At 32.5% G+C, this 20,496-nt stretch overlaps 3 protein-coding genes across 5 annotated transcripts; 1 reads left to right on the top strand and 2 right to left on the bottom strand.

Annotated features, from left to right (window-relative positions):
* Positions 1-4,719: 4,719 nt before the first annotated feature.
* On the top strand, positions 4,720-7,376 carry LOC105949068 (elongation factor 1-alpha). Of its 2 annotated transcripts, none has more exons than XM_088817186.1 (3): positions 4,720-4,987; positions 5,626-6,107; positions 6,207-7,376. In XM_088817186.1, the coding sequence occupies exons 2-3, from the start codon at positions 5,646-5,648 to the stop codon at positions 7,092-7,094; spliced, it is 1,350 nt and encodes a 449-aa protein (XP_088673312.1). In that variant the 5' UTR covers positions 4,720-4,987; positions 5,626-5,645; the 3' UTR covers positions 7,095-7,376. The 2 variants fall into 2 exon arrangements, with proteins under 2 accessions (XP_088673312.1, XP_088673313.1); XM_088817187.1 differs by having other exon boundaries at positions 4,760-4,987; positions 5,631-6,107.
* A 288-nt stretch (positions 7,377-7,664) lies between these two features.
* Positions 7,665-10,118, bottom strand: PDIL5-1 (PDI-like 5-1). 2 transcript variants are annotated; one of them, XM_012972300.2, is made up of 5 exons: positions 9,709-10,118; positions 9,154-9,212; positions 8,871-9,046; positions 7,981-8,087; positions 7,665-7,887 (listed from the first exon to the last, which is right to left on the bottom strand). In XM_012972300.2, exons 1-4 carry the CDS (start codon positions 9,844-9,846, stop codon positions 7,993-7,995), a joined length of 468 nt encoding a protein of 155 aa, XP_012827754.2. In that variant the 5' UTR covers positions 9,847-10,118; the 3' UTR covers positions 7,665-7,887; positions 7,981-7,992. The 2 variants fall into 2 exon arrangements, with proteins under 2 accessions (XP_012827754.2, XP_012827755.2); XM_012972301.2 differs by having other exon boundaries at positions 7,665-7,866; positions 9,709-9,963.
* A 437-nt stretch (positions 10,119-10,555) lies between these two features.
* On the bottom strand, positions 10,556-17,198 carry LOC105949005 (vicilin-like seed storage protein At2g28490). The gene is given in 7 exon segments (XM_088817598.1): positions 10,556-11,091; positions 11,610-11,884; positions 16,193-16,370; positions 16,436-16,516; positions 16,583-16,764; positions 16,860-16,899; positions 16,901-17,198. Coding segments are annotated over 7 exon segments (1,455 nt in total). The 5' UTR covers positions 17,192-17,198; the 3' UTR covers positions 10,556-10,683.
* Positions 17,199-20,496: the final 3,298 nt, after the last annotated feature.

Below are 20,496 nucleotides of genomic sequence, written 5' to 3'. Positions count from 1 at the left end.
TTATAGGCTCCTTTTAACATCTTATAAGCTTAGCCAAACACCCTCTTAATCTTTCAAAAGTAATTTCTCAAAAAACCAATTAAATTTGTTCAAAACTAGTATTTCACCCGTGCGTTGCACGGAGGTCAGTTTCAAAATGAGAAAAATAAATTTACGTAAACGACTATCTCTTTATAACAATACCAATTTAAGTAAAACAAAATGGAAGGAAATAAAATACATAAACTTTATCTCTTAATTTAGATTTAACATATGAAATAAAGTTAAATATTACAACTAAAAAAACATGAAGCGTGCAAAACACGATATCAAGATTAAGTGAAATCATTTAAAACATGTGGTATAACTCTATTTCTTGGATTGCAATCTACTACACCATGTGAATTTTCTGCAAGATTAAGTGAAATCATTTAAAACATATGGTATAACTCTATTTCTTGGATTGAAATCTACTACACCATGTGAATCTTCTGCAAAATAACTAAGGTATCAACAAACACAGTAGCATAGAAGTAACACAATAGTTATTCAAATAACCTGCAATTTTATCACTAACGACAATCAATTAGTGATGCACATTACTCAAACAACAATAAAACTTATAAATATTGCAAAAGAAATATGATGTATACGCCACTACCAGTACTGATACCAATGTGGATACCAATACCGATATCAATACTGATACCAATAATGTTACCAATAGTAATACTAATTCGATTAATACTAATACTAATACTAATACTAATACTAATACTTATACTAATATTAATACTAATACTAATACTTATACTAATACTTATACTAATACTAATAATAATACTAATATTAATACTAATAATAATACTAATACTAATACTAATACTAATACTAATACTAATACTAATACTAATACTAATAGTGATACTAATACTAATACTAATATTGGTAATAATACTGGTACTAATATTAATATTAATACAAATATTAATACTAATACTAATACTAATATTAATACCGATACTAATACTGATACTAATAATAATACTGATACTAATACTAATACTCATACTCGTACCAATACTAATACAAATACTAATATTCATATTGATACTAATACTAATACTAAGAATAAGACTAATATTGATACTAATACTAATAATAATATTGATACTTATATTGATAATTATAGTGATATTGATATTAATACTAATACTAATATTAATACTCATACTAATACTAATATTAATACTCATACTAATACTAATATTGGTACTAATACTGGTACTAATACTGGTACTAATATTAATATTAATACTAATATTAATACTAATACTAATATTGATACTAATACAAATATTAATAATAATTGATATTAATAATAATATTGATACTACTAATACTCATACTCATACTCGTACCAATACTAATACTAATTCTAATAATAAAACTAAAATTAATACTAATATTCATATTGAGACTAATACTAATACTAAGAATAACACTAATACTGATACTAATACTAATAATAATATTGATACATACATTGATAATTACAGTGATATTGATACTAATATTAATACAAATACTAATACTAATACTAATACTAATACTAATACTAATACTAATACTAATACTAATACTAATACTAATACTAATACTAATACTAATACTAATACTAATACTAATACTAATACTAATACTAATACTAATATTAATACTAATACTAATACTAATATTGATACTGATACTAATATCGATACTCATATTGATATTCATAGTAATACTAATACTAATATTCATACTCTGATACTTATACTAATACTGATACTCATACTAATATGATATTCATACTCATACTGATACTCACAGTCATACTGATACTCGTACTAATACTGATACTAATATTGATATTGATACTGATACTAATACTGATACTGATACTGATAGTGATACTAATATCGATATTGATATTGATACTGATACTGATACTGATATTGATATTGATACAAATGTTGATACTGATACTGATACTAATACTAATACGGATACGAATACTTAAACTGAAACTGATATTGATACTGATACCGATACTGATAATGATAATGATACTGATATTGATACTGATACCGATACTGATAATGATAATGATAATGATATTGATATTGATACTAATATTAATACCGATACTGATATCGATACCGATGCCGATGCCGATGCTGATACCGATACTGATGCCGATACTAATGCCGATACCGAGAATGATATCGATACTGATATTGATATTGATACTGATATTTAGACTAATATTAATATTAATATTAATATTAATATTAATATTAATACTAATATTAAAACTAATATTAACAATAATATTAATACTAATACTATTACTAATACTAATATTAATACTAATACTATTACTAATACTATTACTAATACTAATACTAATATTAATACTAATACTAATACCAATCTTAATATTCATATTAATTTTAATACTAATATGTCAATATTGTTAATGTTAATGCTAATGTACATATTCTAATGCTAATACTAATTTTAATGTTAATGTTAATCTGGATTTGCTTTATGCTGGTTATAATTGTAATACTAATATTATCCAAATTTTATCCTATTCCTAATCCTATTCATAACACTAATCATGATTCTAATCTTAATCATAATTCTAATCCAAAACCTATTTCTAACATTAATTATAATCCTAATAATTTTATTACTAATAATACTAATGCTAATGCTAATGTTAATTCTAATTATAATTCTAATTTTAATTCTAACCATAATCCTAATCCTAATACTAATCATAATTATAATACGAATACATGTCACTAATTGTAGTACTAATCAATAATCATAATTTTAATTATAATTCAATTACTAATATTAATCATAATCATAATGATAATCCTAATCCTAATATTAATTATAATAATATATTAATCTGAATCCTAACTATAGTATTAATACTAATACTAAATCAAAGAATAATAATTATAATCATAATTCTAATGTTAATACTAATCACAATCCTAATTATGATTTTGCATCAATGTGTTTGCAATTATCTATTATTTTGTATAAAAACATTTTTTTCAATCTCGCAACTTTTATATCAAATTCCTTATGTGTGGTACCACAAACATCAAAAACACATATTAAATATATTAGAAATTAATATTTAATTATATTATCAAGCTGACATTAAAATTATTTAAAATTGTATAAGGGTATAAGCACACGTTAAAACGTGAAAAGAACGATAATCGTTGTTAATAGGATAAATTGCGAAACTCCTCATGAACTTAGGCTAAATTACGGAAAGTACCCCCAGTTTACGAAATCTTTTTTATTCCATGTAATATCCAAAAAACCTGACATTTCTGTTATCTTACTTTGTAAATACAAAATTAGCCTTAGGCGAGATAATAGTAATACTAAAAAGTTGTGAAGCGATGTTATTTAAGAAGATAAATATTTCGTGTAAAGTCCCACTCAGGGTAATTTTTGTCTTTAAAAAGTACCATAAACAAATGTCTTGTGCAGGGTAGAATCTGCATTTTTCGGGGAATATTTCACGTAATAAAAAAAAATTCCGTGAATAATCGTACCGTAAGGGGGTCGATGTAAGACGAAAACAAACATGAGGGAAATTTTGGTAATTACGAATATGATATTAAATAAGTAAAAAAGATAAACATTTTCTCTGGTCATGTTTATGTAAAATATATAATATCAAATAATTTATTCTGAAATATTTTTTTATATAAATCCAAGTTTATGAATTAAAATACAAAATTTTCGTAACACCATCAATCATACAATTATAATACGTGAAGATTTTAAATTGAATTTAAATAAATTTAAACTAAATTAATTACTATTAAAATTAAATTAAAATAAAGTTGATATATTTAGAGCATTTTATAAATGGTATGATATAAATATATAATAAAATAATTTAATATCTTTTTAATTTTGGAAAATGGTGACATGTTTTTTGATGATTTATTTTCACCAATCAATTCCCCACATGAGATGAAATTGAATACATGTCACCAATTGAAATCGACAAATGTCAATCAATTAGTTGCGGAATTCAACTTTTATATATTATATAGATAATATCAATATATAATGTTAAATTAGTAAAAAAATACATATTCTCTAGTCATGTTCATGTAAAATGTATAATATCAAATAACTTATTCTGCAATATTTTTTGTTAATAAATTCAAGTTTATGAATTAAAATTAAAGAAAAATCGTAACACCACCAATTATGCAATTATAATAAGAGAAGATTTTAAATCGAATTTAACTAAATACAAATTAAATTAGTTATAAAATTACATTAAAAAATAAATTTATTTAGGGTTTCCAAGAAAGTTGATATATTTAGAGCATCTTATAAATGGTAAGATATAAATATTAATAAAATAATTGAATATATTTAATTACCTTTAATTTTAGAAAATGATGACATGTTTTTTGATGATTTATTTACACCAATCAATTCGCCACTTGGGATGAAATTGAAGACATGTCATCAATTGAAAATGCCAAATGTCAATCAATTAGCTATGCAATTCAACTTTTATATATTATATAGATGTTTAAAGTCAACGGTAGTCAAAATGACTAAAGAAAAGGTGAAATAAAAGGGGAAAAAACAAGTGGTAATTATACAAAACTCATGAGGACAAAACAGTCAATTGGAAAGGAGCCAGTGAGAAAAAGGAGTAACGCGTAGGCGCACTAGGGCAAAAGATGGAAACGCAATTCCGCGGCTAATTGTCTATTTTCATCCGTTGGATCTCATCTAATCCAACGGCTGAAATAAAACCCTAATCACACACCCTCCATACTCGAAACCCCCTTCTATAAAGCTTTTCTCGGCTACACAATTTTTCTTTACGTTCTACTCAGAAATCACACTCTCTTTCTGCAAATCGGCGGCGAAAGAGATCAATCCTCTTCTCTCTAAGGTAGCCTCCTCTCTGTATGTATCTATGTATCTATAATTGTGTGTATGTTATTCAGCTGATCTTTCTCTCTGTATGCATGTGTGTGTATATCTTCGTAGCTTCTGTATTCATGTATGAAATTGATGTATGCTTATTTTCTGTATGTTGTTTAAATGTTTATCCACGTATGAAGCGTATTGATTTATTCTAGAGATTATTTTCTTTTTAAATTACAGATCTGTATAGATTTGCGATGAATTGTGTTTTCGAGCATGATATCATAATTTATGTTTTTATGTAAACAGATGTTCTTATCTTATGATGTGTATCTGTTGGATTTGATATCAGAATATGAATTAGTCATTTTATGTATTCATATGTTCTGACAGTATCAAATATATGAGTTGGTTTTGATGTCAAATCTACGATTAAATTTGAATTAGTGGAAAATTAATGATTTACTGGATCGAAATATTTGTGTTGCTTGTACTGTTGAATTTACTGTATTAGATCTGTGTGTTTTTTGATTTTGTTTGTTGCATGCTTGTTGACTGGATTAATTGATATTAATTTTAATTAAAATCATGGTTAAGGAATTTTTAATTTTTAATTGACTTCTGCAATTGCTAGTCTGAATAGTGTTTATTCTGTTGCTGCAGTACAGTTTTCAAGGTTCAACATGGGTAAAGAAAAGTTTCATATCAACATTGTCGTCATTGGACATGTCGACTCCGGGAAATCGACCACCACTGGTCACTTGATCTACAAGCTAGGTGGTATTGACAAGCGTGTGATCGAGAGGTTCGAGAAGGAGGCTGCTGAGATGAACAAGAGGTCCTTCAAGTACGCATGGGTTTTGGACAAGCTTAAGGCCGAGCGTGAGCGTGGTATCACCATTGATATTGCCTTGTGGAAGTTTGAGACCACGAAGTACTACTGCACAGTCATCGATGCCCCTGGACATCGTGATTTCATCAAGAACATGATTACTGGTACCTCACAGGCTGACTGTGCTGTCCTCATCATTGACTCCACCACTGGTGGTTTTGAGGCTGGTATTTCCAAGGATGGTCAGACTCGTGAGCATGCTCTTCTTGCTTTCACTCTTGGTGTCAAGCAGATGATCTGTTGTTGTAACAAGGTATAGTGTTTTATATACTTCCTTGTACATTGTGCTTTTTCTTGCTTATCTCTTATTATATTTTAATGTCTAATAATTTTGTTTCATTGTTGTGTGCAGATGGATGCCACCACCCCCAAGTACTCCAAGGGTAGGTACGAGGAAATCGTGAAGGAGGTGTCTTCATACCTCAAGAAGGTTGGATACAACCCCGACAAAATCCCATTCGTTCCCATCTCTGGTTTCGAGGGAGACAACATGATTGAGAGGTCGACCAACCTTGACTGGTACAAGGGCCCAACTCTTCTTGAGGCTCTTGACTTAATCTCTGAGCCTAAGAGGCCCTCAGACAAGCCACTCCGTCTCCCACTTCAGGATGTCTACAAGATTGGTGGTATTGGAACGGTGCCCGTCGGTCGTGTGGAGACTGGTCTGATCAAGCCTGGTATGCTCGTCACTTTCGGACCAACTGGTCTGACCACTGAGGTTAAGTCCGTTGAGATGCACCACGAGTCTATGCCCGAGGCTCTCCCCGGAGACAATGTTGGGTTCAATGTGAAGAATGTTGCAGTCAAGGATCTCAAGCGTGGGTTCGTTGCATCGAACTCAAAGGATGACCCTGCTAAGGAAGCTGCCAACTTCACTTCCCAGGTCATCATCATGAACCACCCTGGTCAGATTGGAAACGGTTATGCACCAGTGCTCGACTGTCACACATCCCACATTGCTGTCAAGTTCAGGGAAATCTTGACCAAGATTGACAGGCGATCGGGTAAGGAGATTGAGAAGGAGCCCAAGTTCCTCAAGAATGGTGATGCCGGTATGGTTAACATGATTCCGACCAAGCCCATGGTGGTTGAGACTTTCTCAGAGTACCCTCCTTTGGGTCGTTTTGCCGTTCGTGACATGCGTCAGACAGTTGCTGTTGGTGTTATCAAGAGCGTTGAGAAGAAGGACCCATCAGGCGCAAAAGTTACCAAGGCTGCTGCCAAGAAGGGAGCCAAGTGAAGAGGATGTGTTTCGATTTTGGTTTTCATCTTTAGTTTTTGTTTTTGGTATTTATTATGGACAATTTTTTACTTTTTGTATGGTCTGCATAAGTTTGTTGTCACGTCATCTAGCCTCATTTATGAGGATAGTAGAGTATTAAGCAATATGGTTTAACCTTATTGCTTGATGGGCGTGGTGATAATCTTTGTGTATACCCTCCAATCGTTTTTTACTTTTGAGTTTATGATGAGTTTCAGACATTGGTTGCTTTAAAAATCTTCGTATTTCTGTTCGTTTCTACTTTTGTTTGTCTTTTTTCTTGATTTTGCTTCATAGCTTAGTAGAATATATCTTCTTCATATCACAATTTCATAGAAGATTATTAACTAAACTTGCAGTTACATTAATTTTCAGAGGGAATTTAGTTCTGTCTTCTTAATATCAGAAGTTCATGGAAAATTATTAACTTAAGTTTAAATTAAATTAAATTAATTTTCAGAGGGAATTTAGTTGTTTTCTTGATTTTCTGCTCTACAATAAACCCATGGTTAATGGTGGATCATCGCACAGGTGTATATACTATTATGCTAAAGATGAATGTATTTATATTATAGAACTGAAGCATAAAAATCATATTCTGAAAGCCAAAAATTGATCCAACGAGGGAAAGCAAGTTCCGTACGATTTAATCTCAATCTATCTTGGAAAAAAAAAGCTATTGTATATTTCTTGATTGATGAGTACATATCGTAGCAGCATAAATGGAGCTTTAGCTGCAGAACGTGAAGACCTACAGTAAGTAATTTTAAACCTGCAAATTATCATTTGACAGACAGTTTGAAATACGTAATAAGAAAACAAAGATTAAATTAGTATCAGAAAATGTATTGGAGGCCATAGTTACCTGAAAGAACAGTTAGAGCTCGGCATCGTCGTCAAGTTGTGCTTTTGCGGCTGCTTTTTCTGTTTCTTGCACAGCAAATGCTTTGAGTAATTCAACCTTCCTCGTTCCTGTGACATTGACATTTCAGTTTTGCTAGAGCAAGTTAGGGGTAATATAGTCAAATAACATTTAAAAGAACTCAAGAACAACATAGACAACATTCAATCAACACAGCCATGCACGGAAAGAAGACGAACAATTGACGGTCGCAGAAAATGTAACCCAACCATATATATCTGATCAAATTAATGAAATGTAAATGTAAATCATGTACATGACAAAAGAACGAAACAGTTTGCAGATTTGTATGATAATTAGTTCCCAAACAACTACCCTACTTATTTCTCACTCTCTTTTTCCGGGGGGTTGTACTACATATTTAATGATTTCACTTGCCTGTAGAGCTTAATTAATATAAGGAGTTGCAATTCATACATATCACTGCAAAAATCTCTTAATTCGTATACGGCTAAACATTATGACATGGGATGCTACTTGCTAGGGACATTTATTTAAATCTAAAGTTGCAAAATCTCGAGTATATTTGACGTTTTAAAATCGCAGAACGAGAAGTTGATATAACTGATATCTGAATACTCACAAAGCATCCATGATTTGTGTAGGTTTTTAAGGGTTCTTGAATCTCCGATGGTGGGGTGTGGGGACACACACATTGGAAGAAGAACACAAATACATATGCATCACAAAAGTTCCAAGCCAACTAGTGCATATAGATAACAACTTGTGGTGCAAGTTTCACGCTTCACACAATAAATTTACGGTTAAGCATGAGCCAAGCTAAACTTAGTTAAGAGCACATAGTTCAGACAGATGAACAGAAGGACGCTTACCGTTGTACACTGTAACTTCTTCTCCATTGTAGAATAACTTGAAAGTCGGATACGAATGAATATCTACTTTAGAACACACTGGTTTACTCGTTGAACAGTCAACTTCTCCAATCTCAATTTCATCCTCACCTTCCATCTCTTTCCCCAATTCTTCCCATACCGTCCCCAAGTTTTTGCTGATTAAACAAATTTTCAACTGTTATTATTTGAGCGCCGAAACAAAAGTTCGTTTTGAAAACGGAAAACGAAGGCAGAGAAACGAAAAAAAAGAAAAGAAAATTACCAGTGCTTGCACCAAGGAAGACAGAACTTAACGAACCACGCTGTATCTTTCTCTTGTACCTAATAAACCATAAACGTAAAAAAAAATCTTGAACAATACATAGAGGTTGTAAAGTGATTAAGGCAATCAACAATTTTCTCCACAAGTTTTCTTTTACAGAACCGATGGCATTTGTTATGCTTCCGATGAAATCGAGATTAGCAGAAGAGAATATCCGAGTAGGACGAAAAAAACATCGCCGACGACAATGATAAAAAGGGATAAAGATTTGATTTTTACATAGAAACAAAAACTGCAATAACAGTAAAGCATCCGAGAACAAAGATCTTACTATTATATCAAACACAATCCAAATCGATTAGATAGCAAACCATAAATAACTGACAAAATTAAACAGATAAACAGAAGCATCAAAATTCAGCCAAAAAAAAAAAAAAATCCCCAATTAAATGCTCCGACGGCAACCCATATCAGAAATTGAATCAAAATAGCGTAACCACAAACTTAACAGGCGCGATCTATGAGAGAATTATAAAAATAAATAAGAAAAATTACCTTGTCGCTAAAAGTTTCAGTTGTCAATGTTATGACTTCAGCTTTTACGGAACGATTGCTTAGCGGAGTGAATAGAAGAATGGAGGATAGAAACAATAGTACGACGGAGGCAGAGAGAGTAGTGAAACGGCGCCGCATTGTGACCGGAATTAACTGCCGATGAACTCGCCGGTGGTGTTTCTCTGAGCAGCTGATGAGAAGAGCCCTAAATCTTTGTGTTTGGATACTTCGATTGGAGATCTCAAAAGCAACTGATTTATATATACTTTTGACAATAATTATAAATGTATTTAAGAAAAAAGAAAATATAATTATTTTAGATATTTAATCAGAATAAAAATAAAATAAAAATTGAATTGCAAATACGTATGGGTGGTGCTTGCAATATCTGAAATAATTAATCATCTTATTAGTTTTATTTCCACCAATTTTTTCTCAACTAATTAAAAATAATAAGAATAAAATTTAAAAATAATAAATTAATACATTATTGAAATTCTGAAATTTAGAAAAAAAAATTATATAACAAAAATATATAATTTGTGTTTCTACTCTTTCTTATTACTGAGTCACGATTTGGATGTTTGTAGCTTTCGAGAGGTCTTCGTCAAGGCGACCCCTTTCTGACTCTCGATCTTTTTCCCCTTCGTTGTGCATCGGCTTTTATAGCAATGATTCGGAGTGCAAATGAGCTGCTTTACGCTTTCGAAAGGTCTCCGGAGATCGATAGAATCGGCAATTAGACGATATTGGTGGAGAAATAGTCGAGTGCTTAGCTTAGCTTGCATGACGTGAAATAGAATTTGCAAGTCCAAAGACGAACGATGATCATGATTTCGAATTTGTATGCAAACAAACTCCACATTTATTACTTAATGAAGATCACCTCAATAATCAAAATCAAAATCAAAATCAAAATCAAAATAAAAAATGCCCGCTAATCGAACACATGCACCGAATCACTGCCTACGCTAATTAGTTTCCGACCACCTCTTCCGTCGGACCTCCTTCCGCCGCCGCGGGCAAGATAATCGACTCCCGCTGCGCGTTCAGGATCTCATTCAGCCCGTCCTCGGTCAGCCCGAATCCAGCTTCGAACTCGGGCCCTCTCATAACGTGCAGCAGCGAGTTCGCTCCGGCGAGGAACTGAGGCCTGTTGTTTCGGGCCGATGTGGTGAACCCGAAGAACTCAAACGGGCCGGATCTGGATGCGATCTGGCAGAAGGGGAAGTATCGCGGTATCCAGAAAACGTCGCCCTCCGTCACCTGTGCGTTCATGGCTAGGGTTCCGTTCGGGTGCACTATTTGGATAGTACCGGATCCTCTCAATACTATCCCGTATTCGGTTGCTCTTGGATTGATGTGTGGTGCCATCATCGATCCCTGCAATTTTATCAAACATGTACATTTTCTTAGATCACATTCAACAATTTTACACCAATACGGCTTTTTACTTATCCTGTTAAGCCCGAATAAAATTAATTAGATTTTATACTGTTTATCCAGTTCAAAAATCGATATATTAGTAGGCCTCGTTTGAGAAAGTTGATAGGATTGATTGCGTTGAATATGATTACATTTTCGATGATACGTAATATGTAACTATCTCATGTTTGGTAGTTATGATTATGTAATCCTTATGCTTGATTAAATTCGATGCCCGTTTTTAATCACGTGCTCCAAACCTAAACCCCAAACATTTGGTTAATCTTGATTATATTGTCTATCAAGTTCGATTCTTATTCCCAAACGAGTTCTTAGTGGATTTCAGCCTTGAATATCGGAATTCTTGGACAGGCCCGTGATTATTAATCACACACACATGTGTGTGTTTTTGTGGGAGGAGAGGACTATATGAAAAAAAAAGACATATGTTCATGAGATATGTGAAATTAATGGACCATACCGCAGATATATAGATTGACAAGATAAACACCGAGATCATCGTGTTTAAGGGGTGAATAGTGGGACCCGTCCAACGCAGTGCTCCAACCGTAGTTGTTCTCGAAGTCGGGCTTCCTGTCGTAGATGTTGTAAGAATGTGGCTTTTTGCTTTCCATTTTTTTGTTGTCTACTTTACCAAAAACGGAGAATAGGAGTTTTCTGATAGACCATGCTACTATTGGTTGTTGTTCTTCCACGTCTTCGATATCCTCTGCCCCAGTTACTGTTGTGACTATTTTATAAAATACAATTTTATATTAAACAATTAAGAACATGCAATATATAAAAATAAAATAATCATATAGGAATAGAAAATAGATTAAAGTAAAAGTAATAGAACGGCTGGCCTGAATAGGAGTCGTGCCACTAGACACTGTCCTAAGAGAATGATTGCCTCCCTTCGTGCAGGTATTGACAGCTGATCATACTCCCAAGATAAAACCCAATGGCCTCGCCGGTGCTTCGTCTATGAGCAACGATCATAGGAAACTAAAGAATGAACCTTATCTAAGTGCCCAAGGTTTATAGGAAAATATATAGAAGATGATGCATGCTTTGTGTAAGTGTGTATGTGTAGTGTTCTATGCTATGATGTATTCTAGCAAGTAAGCTAATGACCCTATTTATAGGGTGGTTGTGACCTTAAGGGTCAAAGAGAGTTTAATGGTGCATAATGGCCATTGAAGGGGACGTTACAAAATATAATTAAAATAAAGCAATTTTAAGTTTTAAAACTTCTCAAATTTCCAACAATCCCCCACAAGGTTTAAAACTTAAAATGTATGCATGTATACTTATATATAAAATAGGGCACTAATATTGTGCAATGGGTGTAGGAGCCTTCCGAGCTTGAGCCTACACTTAGTGTTGATGATTTCCATTTGAGGGAACGGTAATGGCGCAAGCGCTTTGAATTACGTCCCTTCACCAAACTTCAATGCATCACACACACAATATCGATATCGGTTCAGTTCAAGCGGGTTAGCGCGTTATCGGCCATGCGCTCTTATCTTGATTCTCATGAAAGTTTCTAGGGTTAGCCCAAACCCATAGCCACGGCCTCATGGCAACTTTTCACTTAGGTGAAACCTCCAAGGGTACGTATGACCTCCACCCTACGGTATTCCCGCTTTGGTTTCATTAAGGGTTAAACCCATCCTTTTCGTCACACTATAAAGCACTATATCACCATAGGGATGGGAAGGAGGTGCTCTCCTCATAATTTTAATTTAGTGCTTAACGAGTCACGCATTTACGGGTTGTTTCTACCACATTGAACCTTCTTCATGGGGTCTCCAATCACAAAGGTTGGGTTACTCCCGGAGGTGACTCCCTTACGGGCTTATGCCCATCCCCCTCGATGATTTTTTTTTTACATCCTTATAGGATGAATCTTTAATAGATCAATGATCATTTCTTTCAAAATTTTAATTTGATCAATGATTTATACACCCTTAGAGGGCAGATCTTTAACAAGTGTTTCAAACTTTACTGTTGAGAGAATATCATATTTCTCTTCAACTGATACTCAATACTTTTGAGATTTTCCTGCAGGTGTCAAACTCAATTTCTTGTACGAAGATCAATGATCAAATATTTTAATTTTCTCATACATGATATTATATGATCAAGTTTTCATTTGATAAATACCCCCACATTTCAAGAGAATTTATGCATGAAATAATTATTGCAACAACAATAGCATAGAGCTTTTAGTTTCGAGTAATTGAAAATAGCTATTTAAGCAAAATTCACAAAGGATAGTGGGAGTTTTAGATTTCAAATGAAAATATAGACTTTTCCAATATCTTCCTTTTTAAATCACGTTATTTTAAATAAGGAGAAATATTCACTCAAATTAAAACAATATATTAACTTTCAAATTCACCATTTAATGCCATGCATCAGCATACTTAAGGATAATTAACCTTTGATTTAATTTACTACGAAAACATATCTCTATCAAATTTTGATTTTCACCAAAATAAACTGCACACTTAATTCAAACTCAATAGTTCACTTTTGATAACATGAACATATTATGAGAATCATTTTCAATCTAAACAATGTGAAAATAGTTGAGCCATTATCATAGAATGGTTTTCATGCAGAGGCATTCTAGAATTCAAACAAATCAAATAGCACGGACATAGTCTCATGGAATATCAAAATTTCACATACTTAAATTCATGCATGCAATAATATCTTGAATTCATGAAGTGTTAAATCCATTTGAAAGTTCACCAAACATAACTTTAAACTTTATTTTATTTATAAACAATAACTATATGTAGACAATTATCCAAAATTGGATTTATAAGTGGAGACAGAATAATTTAAAGAAGAGAGTCAAAATTCACACCATTTTATTTTTATGTAAAATAAATGCCATGCATAGTCATAAACTAAAATAATTACATACAATTGGCAGGCTAATGAATGTTATAAAAATATTTCTTAATTAGTTAATTTCCAATGGGCAAATAAACAAATAATTAATTAATATTTCAGTTAACTTTTAACAATTAAATCATGCCAAATGATACTCTGAACAATATTCATATGTAACCCATTATTCGAAATATAACACTAATCGATTCATGCAAACAACAAGAAGTAAAATGTTCGAATATACAAATTACCCCCGAACACAAACGACTAGGATCTTTAGTGATTAATTAGCCAATAGCACATCTATATTTTAGCTACTTCCAGAAGAAATAATTTTATCCTCTAAAATGTTATTAAAGATATATCATATCTCATGCCCCTCAATATACGGGTTTAACTATCATTTTCATTTCAACTTATTTATTTATTATTATATTTTCATAATAGTACCCAAAGATTGTGGATTTTTCAATTCTCAACAATTTGAATTATATTGTAGACAATTAATCGTAAGTGCGCAAACACATCATATAGATAATTAAGTTGTCCACGAGTAGACACATAACTTAGACGACTTTAAAACTTTTAGCAAGCATACCTCTTGAACGACTAGGATCCGTTCGTAGCTACATTCATCCTTTTTATTATGTATCCACAAACTTCCCATTGAGTGCGATTTCCTTATAATGCAATCACAACTGATGGTTTATACGTTAATAATACACATGATATGACATATGGGATATATGGTTTTCAAATTATTCATTTCATTAAAATGACAATACTAAGTGATTATAAAACTAATAATCAATTCAATGATTTAAATATAAAGGCAATAAGATTTTTCATCTGATGCATAGACTAAGGATAACCTATATGGATATATTAGACTATATCAAGTTTATGAGTACTAATTAACCGTAAGAAGCTTTAACGTTGACAGAATGAATTGAATTCTAATTTTATCATGTGTCACATAAATATTTCTTTTCGGTTACAAAATAAATGCAATTAAATATTTAAATAAATATAAATTAAAGATCATGAATTATCAAGCTTCCAATTATATATGCAATACATACGATAATATATATCTAAATATATAGTTGATTGTGATTCTGATAACTACCAATATCTACTACAAAATTCCCACTAATTATAAAATATAAATCATATATAAATGAATTTAGTTATGATGATGAATAAGCTAATGAAACGTCCAGACAAACTATATATAACACATAAATTAAAATAAGCTATTCATATTCAAAAGCAGAAACAGAAAGGAGAATTTTCATTTCTATATTCAATTGTTCTCCAATCCTTAAAGTTATAACTATGTACTTAACGAGTTTGAGCATTAATTGACTATCAAATAAATGAATTTATCACAATCCACAAATATATGTAAGATTAGCCGATCGACCAAAATAGATTAAACAAGAACCAGATTTGTGTCACCATAAAATGATATACTATGAACAACAACTAACATATGCATGTTATAATAAGGATTGATATTAATCAAATTTAGATGAGATTCGTACAAACCTTTTGTACCATAACTATAGTTATCAATTAACAATATGCTAGAAACAATACCCACATTTTTATAAGCAAAAAATCATTCTCTTAGATTGTTGTGACTATTTTATAAAATACAATTTTATATTAAACAATTAAGAACATGCAATATATAAAAATAAAATAATCATATAGGAATAGAAAATAGATTAAAGTAAAAGTAATAGAACGGCTGGCCTGAATAGGAGTCGTGCCACTAGACACTGTCCTAAGAGAATGATTGCCTCCCTTCGTGCAGGTATTGACAGCTGATCATACTCCCAAGATAAAACCCAATGGCCTCGCCGGTGCTTCGTCTATGAGCAACGATCATAGGAAACTAAAGAATGAACCTTATCTAAGTGCCCAAGGTTTATAGGAAAATATATAGAAGATGATGCATGCTTTGTGTAAGTGTGTATGTGTAGTGTTCTATGCTATGATGTATTCTAGCAAGTAAGCTAATGACCCTATTTATAGGGTGGTTGTGACCTTAAGGGTCAAAGAGAGTTTAATGGTGCATAATGGCCATTGAAGGGGACGTTACAAAATATAATTAAAATAAAGCAATTTTAAGTTTTAAAACTTCTCAAATTTCCAACAGTTACATGGACAATTCTCCTCATGTGTGTTAGTTTCTGATGATGCTCCATTTCGGAGAATTTCGACCACACACTAGGTGAACGCGAGTCGTTGGATGATAAGTATATAATCGGACCTTTGTGCTGCTTCGTCAGCATTTTGCCTAATTCCGCTTCTGAAACCTGTCGAGAAATCAAAAATAATAATTTGATAATGTTGTTCGAGTGATGAGATGTGAATTGAATACATTGAATGCAGCTGACAACGTCGAGTGATCGAAGCCAGCAAGAACCGACGTTGGATACGTTCCACCAGCAACGAAGAAAGACTGCCATCCAAACAACGTTTCGTTGAAATCCGAAAGTAAGACATTTAATTAATTAATTTATTTAACCTGGACTGTGTGCCATCCAAGAGAATCTGATGCATCAATGCTGCAGATTACATGCAGCTTTTCCCCCTCTGCTCTATTGATCATATAAAAAGCCGAGCCTGCTTCGATTCTATAGATATCTCCCACCTTCAAACTCCTCTCCACAAGTTCATCTTTGTATATATGCCCAACTCTTGCTTCCCCTATAGTCCATTGATCCAATCCAAGATAAGTATTGCGCGCGCACACACACACGCACACACATATATATATTATAGATAGGAATGACGAAAATGACCTTGGTTAACGAAGAGAATGAGGCTGGAATCGAGGTACGTACTGAGGGATGAAAAGGGTTCTCGGTTCCATAGTAATGAACCCGACATGCATCGGGCTTGTCATAAATTTGCTTCCAAAACCCCCAACCACCCTCATATCTCCAGCATCAGTTTTCACCACGTGTTTCGAGTCCTGCAACACGAACCACTTCCCCGTGCTGCTGCCGCCGCCCTCTTCGCCGGCGGCACCTCCTTCTTCCCTCAGCTGCCAGCCTTCTTCTTCAGCTGCCGCATGTGAACAGCAAACCACCACCAATAGCACACATAGAGACCAAATTCTAGTACTTACCATATTTACTTCACTTCCAAGAAAATGTGTTGTACTCTACCTTTTTTTAAGGTTGTGTTATGTGGGTGCAAGAAATTGGTGTTTATGTAGTGGGGGAAGAAGAGGAGAAAGGGGTACAGTTGTAAGGCCATGCATGAATTCTTGGCCTTTGTTTGAGTTTATGGTAAATATTAAATATTAATTACAATTTTGGGATTTAAGATGAGAAATAATAGGGGTCCCTTGGGCATTGAGACAAGGTCATTGATTTTACATATATATAAAATACATACATGTATATTATAGGTAGGGGTGGAAATTGGAACGAAAATTCCGATTTCCGCCGAATCCGATCCGAAATATTCCGATTTTGGAACAACTTTTTCAATTCCGAATTCCGAAATTCCGATTTCCGAAAATTCCGAAAAAAATCGGATCGGAATCGGAAATACATTACAGAATTTCGGAATTTCCGATTTCCGATCCGAAATTATTCCGATTATTTCCGATTATTTCCGATTTTTTCCGATTTTTTCAATTATAATATTAATATTTATTACTATATATAATATATAATATATGTATATATCTATCCGCCTGTACTAATTAATAGTATATTACTAATATTTTTTTTACAATTATTATATATATATATATATATATATATATATATATATATATATATATATATATATTATTATTTTTTAATTTTCTAAAACATACAAAAGTCAAAAACTCAACATTTATTAAAATTACTTCGAAACCCTAATTTCCCGACTCTCTCTCTCAGCAATCCGACCGTTCTTTCTCCCCCACCACCACCAGCGCCTTCTCCGACGACCACCACCACCACTGCCTCTCGGTTCTCCGACGACCACCACCACTAGCGCATCTCGGCTCTCCGACGACCACCACCACCAGCAGCGCCTCCCAATTCTGCGACGACCACCACCACTTGCGCCTCCCGATTCTCCAACCACCACCATCGCAACCAGGCCTCCCGGCTCTCCGACGACCACCAGCAAAGCCGCTCTCTCTATCGGGTATTTTTAGAATAAATCTAATTTAATTGATTCAAATTTAATCTTCATTCAATTGATTTAATTCAATTGTTGTGTGTTTTTGTGTGAGATGTTCTGTTTTGCTACTGTGTCGGTGCTCATTTTTTTTTTTTTTTTTTTTTTTTTTTGGGAAAATTCTGAAAATTTCCGAAAATTTCCGAAAAATTCCGAAAATTTCCGAAAAATTTCCGAAAATTTCCGAAATATTTCCGAAAATTTCCGAAAATTCCGAAAATGAATATTTCCGAAAAATTCCGATTTTCCGAAAATTCCGAAAAAATCGGAATCGGAATCACTTTTTGAATTCCGAAAAAATCGGAATCGGAATCGGAAGTCGTTTTGGAGTTCCGAAAAAAATCGGAAATTTTCCGAAACACCCAAATCCGATCCGATCCGTCCGATTTCCACCCCTAATTATAGGTATCTCTCGGGTTTTCGGGCTTTTCGGGTTTTCAGATGTTTATATACAAATGGTGATTCTTGTTTCAATATAAAAATCACCAACATTCTATATATTATGGCACGAGGAATAATAAAAAAAAGGGTGTATATACTTTGCGCTCCGAGATTATTGATTTCTCGTATTAATACATTTTCACTTTCTAGGTCGAGTTCGTCGCAGATGGCTTGCTAAATCTAATTTACGATAGGTTTGAGGGCTAGTGCACGAGAATGAGATTTTCCCAGTGTACATCAGTGGTTATGAGTTTCTTTGTTAAAAAATAAATAAATAGAGAAAGTAATAATTTTTCGTTTCGATGTTTTTCTAGATTGCAACGTAAGTAATATCAATTATATATGATCATTAAATAAAATTGCCAACATTTTCTAAAATATATGATGTAAAATAGGTTGGCCAAACATTATAAGAGCATCTCCAACGAGGAGAACTAAAATTCACATGTTGTAATGCCTTGTTTGGTTCCAGAAGTTAAGATAAAATTAAATAATCTTATCAAAATTAAGTTGTATTTGGATGTCAAATAAATAATCTAACAATTAGCCATATTTAATCAAGATTAGCCATTTCTCCATATTAATATGGGCTGACTCGAAAAATTATCGGACTAACCAATAAGCCAATCATCCAGTAAGGTTGAATTATCAAATTAATTATAACTAATCTAACTAGAGCCATATTTAATGTTGAATTATCTAATAATTATATTTCATGTAAATCATATAATAGGATATTATTTAGGGTAAAGTTCAAAATACCTACCTGAACTATACCCAACGTATAAAATACCCCCCTGAACTTCAAAATGTACCGAAACAGTCCCTCTTGATTATCAGTCAACGTTAAAAAACACAGAAATATTAACGCTGTTAATTTACACTATGCAATTACTTTTATGTCCTCCATTAATTAACCCTAGTGCTGAACATTTTCTCTCTCCAACACTTGGAAAAAAAGACCGTAAAAAAATTCCCTCTTCACTCACCTCTCTCATTTCACTTTGCAGTTTTCTCATCTCACCCTTCCGTTGATTACACATTTATTGAGTAAATTGAACCGATAATAAGCTGTGTAAGGAAGGCGCGATTCTTTGGAGCTGGTTTGAACTTTGAAGGAAGACCCGATTCGTTTGAATTCTTTGTCGTTTGAAGAAGGAAGTCGCGATTCGTTAGATATTTGGTGTTGATTTCAGGTACGATTCACATAGAAGTTGTGTTAGGGATTCGTTTAATATGTTAGGGGATTCGAATTTTTGGAACTTGGGGTTATTTTTAGAAATTGAAATCGAATTAGGTTACAAATTTATAAACTTTTTTTTTTAATTCGAATTAGGGTTTTCAATTTGGACTTAATTTCAAGTTCGAATCAGCTTTTCATTTTTTTTTTTAAATTTGGGCTTAAATTCAAAAGAGGGTAACGCAGTTGGAAGTTGATTTGCTAGAGAAGGAAGAGATTTACAAATCAAAGTTGGCACGACAGAAAACCGAGGCTGATTTTGGAGGTTGATTCAGAGAAAGAGGACATGTTGTTCCTCGAAGAAATCTAGTCACATAATGCTTGGATTTGTAACAGAAAAGACAAGAATCTTGTGTGTTTGTGCTGCTACTAGACATTTTTGTGTTACTAAAAAAGGATAAAATATGTATGTATATGTATATGTATATATATATATATATATATATATATATATATATATATATATATATATATATATATATATATATATATATATATATATATATATATATATATATAGAATTTTGAGTTACACAAACAAATAAAAAACACCTACAGAAATTTAGAGGAAA

Source organism: Erythranthe guttata, chromosome 4, assembly GCF_056151865.1.
Source record: "Erythranthe guttata isolate IM_541 chromosome 4, IM_541, whole genome shotgun sequence".
In the NCBI taxonomy this organism is placed as follows: Eukaryota; Viridiplantae; Streptophyta; class Magnoliopsida; order Lamiales; family Phrymaceae; genus Erythranthe; species Erythranthe guttata.
The sequence above is the reverse complement of the archived record's forward strand: the minus strand, read 5'-3'. Positions and strand labels throughout refer to the sequence as shown.

Coding starts and splice junctions, on each gene's coding strand:
- PDIL5-1 (XM_012972300.2), bottom strand. CDS start 9,846: ATGCGGCGCCGTTTCACTACTCTCTCTGCCTCCGTCGTACTATTGTTT. Junction 9,047..9,153: donor CTTCCTTGGTGCAAGCACTG/GTAATTTTCTTT, acceptor TTGTTTAATCAG/CAAAAACTTGGGGACGGTAT. Junction 8,088..8,870: donor AGAAGTTACAGTGTACAACG/GTAAGCGTCCTT, acceptor TCAATGTCACAG/GAACGAGGAAGGTTGAATTA.
- LOC105949068 (XM_088817186.1), top strand. CDS start 5,646: ATGGGTAAAGAAAAGTTTCATATCAACATTGTCGTCATTGGACATGTC. Junction 6,108..6,206: donor TGATCTGTTGTTGTAACAAG/GTATAGTGTTTT, acceptor TGTTGTGTGCAG/ATGGATGCCACCACCCCCAA.